Source organism: Tasmannia lanceolata, unplaced genomic scaffold (assembly GCF_043159265.1).
Source record: "Tasmannia lanceolata isolate RefF3 unplaced genomic scaffold, GAP_Taslan_0.1 ptg000015l, whole genome shotgun sequence".
Taxonomy (NCBI): Eukaryota; Viridiplantae; Streptophyta; class Magnoliopsida; order Canellales; family Winteraceae; genus Tasmannia; species Tasmannia lanceolata.
This window is the reverse complement of record NW_027518692.1, coordinates 50,111,355-50,120,764: the sequence shown is the minus strand read 5'-3', so window position 1 is coordinate 50,120,764 and position 9,410 is coordinate 50,111,355. Positions and strand designations below refer to the sequence as shown.

The 9,410-nt window shown below is 37.1% G+C and overlaps 1 protein-coding gene across 1 annotated transcript; it reads left to right on the top strand.

Moving 5' to 3' along the window:
- The first annotated feature begins 552 nt into the window (after nt 1-552).
- On the top strand, nt 553-8,867 carry LOC143892208 (large ribosomal subunit protein uL14). The gene is made up of 4 exons (XM_077396664.1): nt 553-709; nt 1,590-1,874; nt 7,987-8,028; nt 8,584-8,867. Exons 1-4 carry the CDS (start codon nt 697-699, stop codon nt 8,664-8,666), a joined length of 423 nt encoding a protein of 140 aa, XP_077252779.1. The 5' UTR covers nt 553-696; the 3' UTR covers nt 8,667-8,867.
- The last annotated feature ends 543 nt before the right edge of the window (nt 8,868-9,410 follow it).

The window sequence follows — 9,410 nt, the reverse complement described above, 5'->3', positions numbered from 1 at the left end:
GTAGAGTTTTATTTCATGATTGTTTGTCACTCCTCATCACACGGGACAATAGTTTCTTGTTTTTTGTTTCCTGAATTTTAGCCATTCCACCCCATTTCCGCCGGAATGAAAAGGTTTTCTAGTAATTATTTTTGTAAAGGAAGCTAATGAAAATGGAATGAAACATGCTTAATATATGTCATTGTTGAAGTTTTATACGGTGTAAGGCCTTACAACAATACGGCTGGGGTAGCACCCTTAACATTCGGTTCAACCGCAGCTCACTTTTTGAGAAGCTGGCGTTGGATCAAATATCAAAGGTGATAACTCCACCCTACAAGGTCCTTTTTTTGTAAGCCATTACACCATATAATTTCTCATGCTATATTATATATAATTTCTCATGCTATATTATATACGAGTGAAGAAGTCGGGCTGTGCTTTCAGGTCTGGCCTAGGCTGGCCTGGTCCCATTCGGTCCAGTCCGGACAGGCCCAGGGCACCAATAGTTCAAGAAGGGTCATCGTGACTGGGTGCACATTTTTGTCGATACCGAAACTGAGGGACGTTTCTGGCATTTTAGAGAAGTTAAGAAGTTTTTAGTAATGTAAAATTTAACATCCCTTTGTCGACGAAACCCTAGCGAGGACCATCTATAAAAAGGACCAAACCCTCTGCCCTACGTTCTTGATCGCAGGAGAAAGCTAATCGGTTGAAATGTCGAAGCGAGGTATTCTCTTTTCTCTGCAAGATTAGGGTTAGGTTTTTAGAATTCCAATCTCAAAGTGGTAGTAATTCTCTGCATATTCTCTTCCACGGTGCTTCTGGATTGTTAAATCATGGATTTTACAAGCTAAAACCTAGATTTTTGAAGCTAAAACTTGGATTTTATCAGATAAAGGATAGACCGATAGAGTGTAGTATTGTACAGATTTAGGATTGTAAAATCCAAGTTTTAGCTTAAAAACTCCACGTTTCTTATAAAATCTAGGTTTTAGCTTGTAAAATCTTAATCTTGGATTTTACAATAATAGATTATAAAATCCTTCTATACAAACGGGGACTTAGGGTGTCAGATTCATCAATCAGTTAGAGGAAGTAGAAAACTTTGGGTGGTTAAATGTGTACATTTGTTTGGAATTTCATAGTAGAAGTACTGCATCTTATCTACTGTGCTTCTGGAACTAATTGCCTTTGCTTCTAAAACTAATTCCCCCACACTTCGTTTGGATCCGAGGATTTTATAATCCAGGATTGTAAAATCATGGATTCTACAAGCCAAAACCTAGATTTTATAAGCTAAAAACTTGGATTTTATTAGATAAAACATAGATTGTACATTGATAGGATTGTAAAATGCAAGTTTTAGCTATTAAAATCCACGTTTTCTCATATAAAATCCAAGTTTTAGCTTCTAAATTCTTGGATTTTACAATCCTAGATTAGAAAATCCTTGTATCCGAATGGGGATTAGGGTTTCAGATTCAACAATCAGTTAGTGAAGCAGAAAACTTGCGATGGTTAAATATGTGCATTTTTTTTGGAATTTTCAGTCATATTTTTTTGTGATTTATCTCCATGTTTTTTTTTCATTTCCTTTGAATCTGTAGGTCGCGGAGGATCGGCCGGAAACAAGTTCCGGATGTCCTTGGGTTTACCAGTGGCGGCAACCGTGAACTGTGCGGACAACACGGGTGCGAAGAATCTCTACATCATCTCCGTGAAGGGTATCAAGGGACGCCTCAATCGTTTACCCTCGGCCTGCGTTGGCGACATGGTGATGGCAACTGTTAAGAAAGGGAAGCCTGATCTTAGGAAGAAGGTCATGCCTGCTGTCATCGTCCGGCAGCGCAAACCCTGGCGCCGAAAGGACGGTGTATTCATGTATTTTGAGGGTAATTCTTCTTATAACTTCTCGTTTTGTGTGAGTTATTTCTTGAATAGTTGAATTTTCAATGCGAATTTGTTGATGGATCGGTATAAATTTATCTCATTGCGTTTTCTTCTAAGCTCTTCATTTTTTTTCAAAGAAATGATCGGTATTGACTTTGGACATGCATGGAATTCATCTTATCATGCCAATTGCACTGTACAATTTTCTTTTATCCCTTGTTTGGATTGCCAGAAAAGCATTTCTGATGGAAAATATTTCTTGGTACAAGATTTCTTTTCAAAATTTAGATGGGAATGATATGACTGTGGTTAATTTAGAGAGATATATCGAAGGTCCCTCTAAGTGAAAATTGAATAGGGTTGGTTGAATTTATCTTTTCTAGCGCATAAAAGAAGTAATGACCTTTTAGAAATATTTTTCCTTTCCAAACTTTTCCAGAAAATTCTTGGAATCCAAACAGGGCTTTAGATCATTATCATTAGCTACATGCAATGAGACTGGCACTGCCCGAATTTTATTTTACAAATCTCTCTATTCAGTACATCTTAGACTGACTATAACATAGATAAAAGAGGTCATAGAGAAGTCTGCTCTGAAAGTGCTAGGATTGTGATATGGGTTGGATTTGCACGGGAGGATTCTATGTTGTTGTTTTTTTTTTGGTCCATGGTGATTGTTTTGAGTTCGCATTTTCTGAATGGAGATGCTTCAAATGGTGACTGTAATCATCTAAGAAAAAACAATTGTCACTGCTTATGGACCCAAACCGGGGTCACCTAGCCATGACCGGAATGAAGCTTTGGTGAAACTAAGTGGAGGTTTGAACAGACTGATGGTTGAAGAATCAACAGATATGTTGTGGTTAGGTTCAAAATGCCACTCAAACACAGAGCTAGCTGGATATCCCCAAATGCGTTGGGGCGGAGCAATTGAAGGGCGCATTTAGGGTTAAAGCACTGTTTTGGTGCAGGGGATTTGTCAGTCACAAATATCCCAATCGTTCAGTAATCTGGCCAAAATATAGTGAGATTTTTAATGAACAAAAATAAATTGAAAATATTAGGATTTAAAGATCATGTCAAATACACATTTTTCGCTTGAGAAAATATTACATGATCTTACTATTTTGCATATTATTATGAAAATTTGAGAATACTCACTAACCAAACGGCCTACATCATATACTTTTTTTTTTTCATTTCATAAATCATAGATTTCATATTTTATTTTTTATTTATTTTCTAATTTCTACTATTTTTACCTATTAAGAGAGCGAGCCTTGGCGCAATGGTAAGGTTGCTCCTTTGTGACATGGTGGTCATGGGAGCCTCGTGCAGTGGGCTGCCCTTTTACTATTTTAACCTATTATGGGCAACTATCTATATGTTGTTATCATTTCAATATATATATATATATATATATATATATATATATATATTGTTTTCTTCTCTGATGTTTCTCAATAGAAACATGAAAAGAAAACCCAAACAAATTTAAAATGTCCCAAGACCCAGCTGTATGTCGGAATTCATAAGTGTGAGATTTTTTACTGGTCTTCATAAATTATCAGGGTAATGTATCTTTCCATTTTTTTTCTTTTTTAATTGCTGAAGTCTCTCCTTTTATATGGAATCTTTCATAGTGAGGTATTTATAAAATTCTTGAAGTAAACAGCATGATGTTCTTGGGCCTACATCATATCTCCTGCCTCCTGTAAATCTTTGTAGCAATTATACCTCACTCATTAAAAAAACCTATGATTTGGCCGACACTTCGAATTTATTGCCAACACACGTGTCGTGTCATGTCCGACACGACACCCGTGTCCACACGTGTCGACACTCTTTTAGACACTTCTAGATGTACTACTAGAAGTGTTAGCAACTTTATATGTATGTATGTGTATGAGTGTGACACTATTTCTAGTTTTTTAGGGGTTTCCATGTCAGATACCTCGTATCCGTGTCGAACTTAGTCAAAACTCGGCACACAAATCCGTGTCCACAAATCATGAGTATATGTACTTTCTTTTTTAGCGGTGTCCCCATTTCTAAATTTTGGGAGTTTGCCGTGTCTGACACCCCGTGTCTGTGTCGAGACGCGACACTCGTGTCTGTGTCCACAAATCATAGTAAAAAACATTGCCTTGTTGTGCACTTATTGAGCAGCTATTGACAGAGAACTTGACGGATATTCTCTTTCTTTTTTTTGTTCTGTACTTAATATAAGTTATATGGATCTTACTTGCTCACTTTGAATGTATTACTTTTATTGTATACATTCTTCTATAGTTAATACATATCTATGGTGAAGTATTGCATTTGCAATGGATTTTCAACCCTTTTGAAGCAAAATTCTTGTAAAAGGAAGTATTTTTAGTAATATTATCAATTTCATTTCTTGCCTTTCAAAAAAAATATATTAGCAATTTCACATTAGAGGCCGTGGAAGGGGAGGTGAGTTGCATGAGCAGCTAACTTGCACGAGGCCATTGATCCAAAGAGCAAGATTTAGAATGAATTCCATAGAAATAAGGTATCGGAATGAAGATGTTCTGACAATAAAGCATTATGTTATGTATATGTTAAATCAATAATTGTATAATATGTAGAGATGAGAGCAGGATATGTATTGTATGAACTTTCAAGAGGATGTTATTAGCATGGTAGGAAATATATCTATAGACTATGGTTGGTAGAGGAAATGCATGGTTGGTAGAAAGTGATGCAAATGTGTGGTTGCCTTGGAGAATTCTCAACAAACAGGAGATTCATTGGTTAGGTTTTGTAGGAGATTCATTGAGAAAAGCAAATGTCTTCTCTTGCATAGTTTAGAAAACAAGTTATTTGTGGTTTGGATACAATGATTCAGTTGGAAATGGGCTGCTTTAGGACTGTCTCAAATTGGCTCTCTCTCTCTCTCTCAAATTGGCTCTCTCTCTCTCTCTCAAATTGGCTCTCTCTCTCTCTCTCTCTCTCTCTCTCTCAAATTGGCTCTCTCTCTCTCTCTCAAATTGGCTCTCTCTCTCTCTCTCCCTTTTCCATTGTAAAAGAGGCTTTCCAAATTCTTGAGGTTCGAGGAAAATTTGAGGTGCTTCTTGCTAAACTTTAGAGGGCGAGCCTTGGCGCAACGGTAAGGTTGCTCCATTGTGGCCTGGTGGTCACGGGTTTGTGTCACGGGAACAGCCTCTCTGCAAAGCAGGGGTAAGGCCGCTTACATCTAGCCCTCCCCAGACCCCGCAATGGCGGGAGCCACGTGCACTGGGCTGCCTTTTTGTTTTTCTTGCTAAACTTTGTACCTTATAATCTTAACTATATACACTTAAAACCCCCCCTATTTATTTCCATCGTTGGGATGGCATAGAATTTGTATTTATGCGCTTCAATTTTGGAAGTGGATCGGAAGGCTGTTGACTTCTGAAGGGATTTTTGTGATGTGGATTTTGAGGGATTGCCATTTTATGAGAAATTCATGTTCTTAGTATAGGGAGTGGTAAAAGCATTTGGGTTTTGAGATGTGTAGGTGGTGCAAACCTAGGGTTTGCAAGTCAATTCACCTGGTGAGAAGTCTTTGGTTTATGATGCCCCAAAAGGCTAATTGGGTTGATATGCTCAGAGAAAGCAAAACATCAGCAGATAAGGTTAAAAAAATGAAATTGAGCCCACAGTCAATATGAAATCACTCACTCAAGTAGGTTCCGTACATTAGATCTATAAAAGAAAGCCAATTAACTATTGAAGAAAATTTATATCTCAAGCCTTTGTAGCGTAAAGAATCGATCTACAAAATAAATCTAATAAAGAATCAACACAATGCCTAAAATGAATTTGGGCGGGTTGGGGTGGGGAGAGGGGCGGGGGTATATATTGTTGGGTTGTGAAGTTAAGTGGTGGACCATGGGGAGTAGCTAATAGGGTTGCAAGTTTTCTTTCAAATGAATTTTGGGGTTTTAAGTGGTACGCTATAAAGAGCGAGCCTTGGCGCAACGGTGAGGTTGCTACATTATGACCTGGTGGTCACGAGTTCTAGGTCACGGAAACAGCCTCTCTGCAAAGCAGAGGTAAGGCTGCGTACATCTAGCCCTCCCCAAACCCCACAATGGCGGGAGCCTCGTGCACTGGGCCGCCCTTTTTTTAAGTGGTACGCTATGGTGAAGGGCCAGTTAGGATATAAAATATGTCAATTGGGTGGGTTTGGGATTGGATTTAAGGTAATAGGTGGTGGACCATAGAAAGGTAAGGGTTGTGGGTTTGGGATTGGATTTAAGTTAATGGGTGGTGGACCATAGAAAGGTAAGGGTAGCGGGCCATAGAGTTGATGTGGACCCCCACAGACAAACACATATCTAGGGCCAATCAAATGTGACTAATAATGCTAAATAAAGCTCAAAATAAAGTACAATAAAATAAAAATGTCTATAATCTATATCATAGTTTAAAATTTCGGTTGAAACATGCCGTTTCAAATGAAATATTTTGCTTTCGGCCAAGACCGAAACGAAATACACCATGAATCATCGTTTTTTCCAAAATTTCATTTTCCTTTTTTATAAGATTTCCACCCAAATTTAATGATTTCCACTGAAATTCTAGACATTTACGCTGGAATTTTAAAAATATCGAAATTTTTAGCTGAATTTTAAATGATTTCGGCCGAAATTTTCATCTAAACCAAAATATTTCAATTTCGGTGGTGGTGGCCGAAAGGCCTGAAACCGGCACCCAAACTAAGATTTAAAACCTTGGTTAACTATATTAATCTTAAGGCTAAATCAAATAAGTAGGTTTAGGGAGAACAAGTGTTTGTGCTTTTGGAAGTATGAGTCAGAGTCTTGTCATATTTTCTATTGACATGTTTTCTACTAAATATTAGAGAATGTAAAATTTGAGAATAAATAATACTTTGTGTTCTAATTGTTTTGGTGGAAAATATATAAAGCATTATAATCCTTGTTAAGGTGGGCTACTTGTCATATTTACTATTGACATGTTTTCTACTAAATATTAGAGAATGTAAAATTTGAGAATCAAGAATACTTTTGTGTTCTAATTGTTTTGGTGGAAAATATATAAAGCAGTATAATCTAGTTAAGGCGGGCTAAAAGAGAGGTTCTAATTCTTATGTTCAGGTGGGCTAAAAGAGAGGTTCTAATTCTTATGCACGGGAAAGCTGCTCTCATCATTTAATTTCTATTTTTCCTTGATAGATCCAGTGTTCTAAAACTCATCGACTTGGCTCGGAATTTTTTTGTTTTTGAGAGTTTTGGCCAAGTCCAAAACTAGCATAAGAGCTTCAATCCTTGTCTTCCCCTCCAGTTTATCTGCATTTATCATCTGTATTTTTCTTTGTTCTTTACGGGTTGGTCATCGTACCTTTTTCTCCCCCATCAGCTAGCTTTTCCTTAGTTAAACTTTTTTGGCCATTATTTCAATTATATAAGCCTTTTCTTTTATTTTTATTAAGTTTTGAAAGGTAATGATATTTCCACCTCCTTGCTCAGAACTTCCACCCGATTATATTTGCCATTTTTCTAAAAATGGCGGCAGTGCCACCTCGTTGGTTTGTTTTCTCCTGAAAATAAATTTATTTTCTAGAGAAGACGAACAAAAATGGACGGAAATGCTGGGAAAGGGGGTGGAAGAACCATTTCCCTTTACAAAGATAATCGGTACATGTTATGTCCTACAGAACATTCTAATAAATTATTTTTTGAATTTCATGTCAATTTGTAGAGGTTTTAAATTATCTGATGTGAAACTATGGTTGCCCCTGGTAATTTTTTGTAAGCCATCATAGGTTATAAAGTATACATCAACAATGGGAGTGTCAACTGTATTTATATTAACCATTGAAATTTAGGAGGGGGTTGAGAGTCTAGCCCAATTGGTCAAGGCTTTGGTTTTCCACCTCGAGGTTGGAGGCTCAATCCCAGCTTACCAATCATAAAAAAACAATAATAATAATAAAATTGAACTATAAAATCAATAAATTCAACCAATGTATGTATATGGTGTGATGTAACATGAAAGCTATTTTGCTGTTGTGCTTATGTATACATGTGCCCTTTTTGTTCCTGATTTTCTTATCATCTGTTTTCTTTATTGAATCTGCAGATAACGCTGGTGTGATAGTGAATCCAAAGGGAGAAATGAAAGGTACTTCAAATTCTTTGTACAAAATAATAAAAGCTATATTTGCTTCTAACAGTAACCATCCCGAATTTTCTCTTATTAAGTGCAACTTCTTAAACATAAAGAAGACTCATACTATTTTGGAGCATGATTTTTTTTCCCAGGCTGTTCTCAACGTGTTGACGTAAAGCATGTTTATATACCGAGGGCATGCTTGTGAACGATGGAAAAAAAATCATGGAATAATGGTTATCTGATGTAAGAGGGGCAAAGCGGTGAGAAAGAAAGGTTTAGGGGGTGGTGAGTCAGGAGAGGATGGGATGGGGATTGAAAACAGGGAAAACAAAAAATCTATTTTAAACAGGGTTTTTTTTTTTTTACTTTGTTTACCAACCCTAACACATTCTCTCCTTTCGTGGCCCTCCCTCTGTAGCCCTCTATGCCCTTCTCACCTTGGGTAAACAAATATTTCATGTTTTATTTTTTCATGGTTGCCAAACATGTTCTGAGTGTTTGCTTACACAACACAAAAACATATGATGACATTAGGTATCTAATTTGCTTTTATGGGGGTTTCAGGCTCCGCAATTACAGGGCCGATTGGAAAGGAATGTGCCGATCTGTGGCCGAGAATTGCAAGTGCAGCTAATGCAATTGTCTAAGTGCTCCTTCTCCTATTTCTGAACTTACAATTGTTTTGTTGAAGTTTTTGTTTTTTGATTAGTTTAAGGAGTTATTGCCTTATTGGAACCAGAACTATCTTGATAGATGTATAATTGATTTTGGATGGTTTGTTGAATTTTTTAGCTTTTATTTGCAGAGATTAGAGTACTAAATAATATATTCAGTTGGTGTTTTCGTGAGGTGCATGCATGTGTTTTATATCAGATCGGTATAAATTTGAATTTCACAGCACCCTTGGGGGCCGTTTGGATACGCAGATTTTAGAATCCAGGTTTTTAGTTTGAAAACAGTGTAAAAGAGGGTTCAAGCTGCTGCTGCTGTTCTGGAAGTGTTTCTTGGATTTTAAGTAAGAAAACCAGGTTTTAGAAATCTCTCCTGCATCTTGAGATTTCTAAAGCCTGGAAAAATAGGAGGATCTGCTACTCTCTGGCTATCGGAAAGAAAGGCGAGAAGTCAAAAACGAGTCAAAATTGACGGCTGGTCCGCTTCTCTTGTCTCTTAGCTACAATTTTGAAGAAATCCCGAATTCTAAAATCCGCGTATCCAAACGGCCCCTTAAAATATTAAGGGGATCGATGAAATCTTCTCTACCCTCTTCACGTTTTCCTTTCTCTAGATTTATTTTTGGACTCCTCAACCATTTGTGTTTTTTCTCCTTTTACTTGGGTTTCTTTGAGTAGATCACTTTGGTGAGACTGTTCCTTAATTTGGAGATGTTTTTA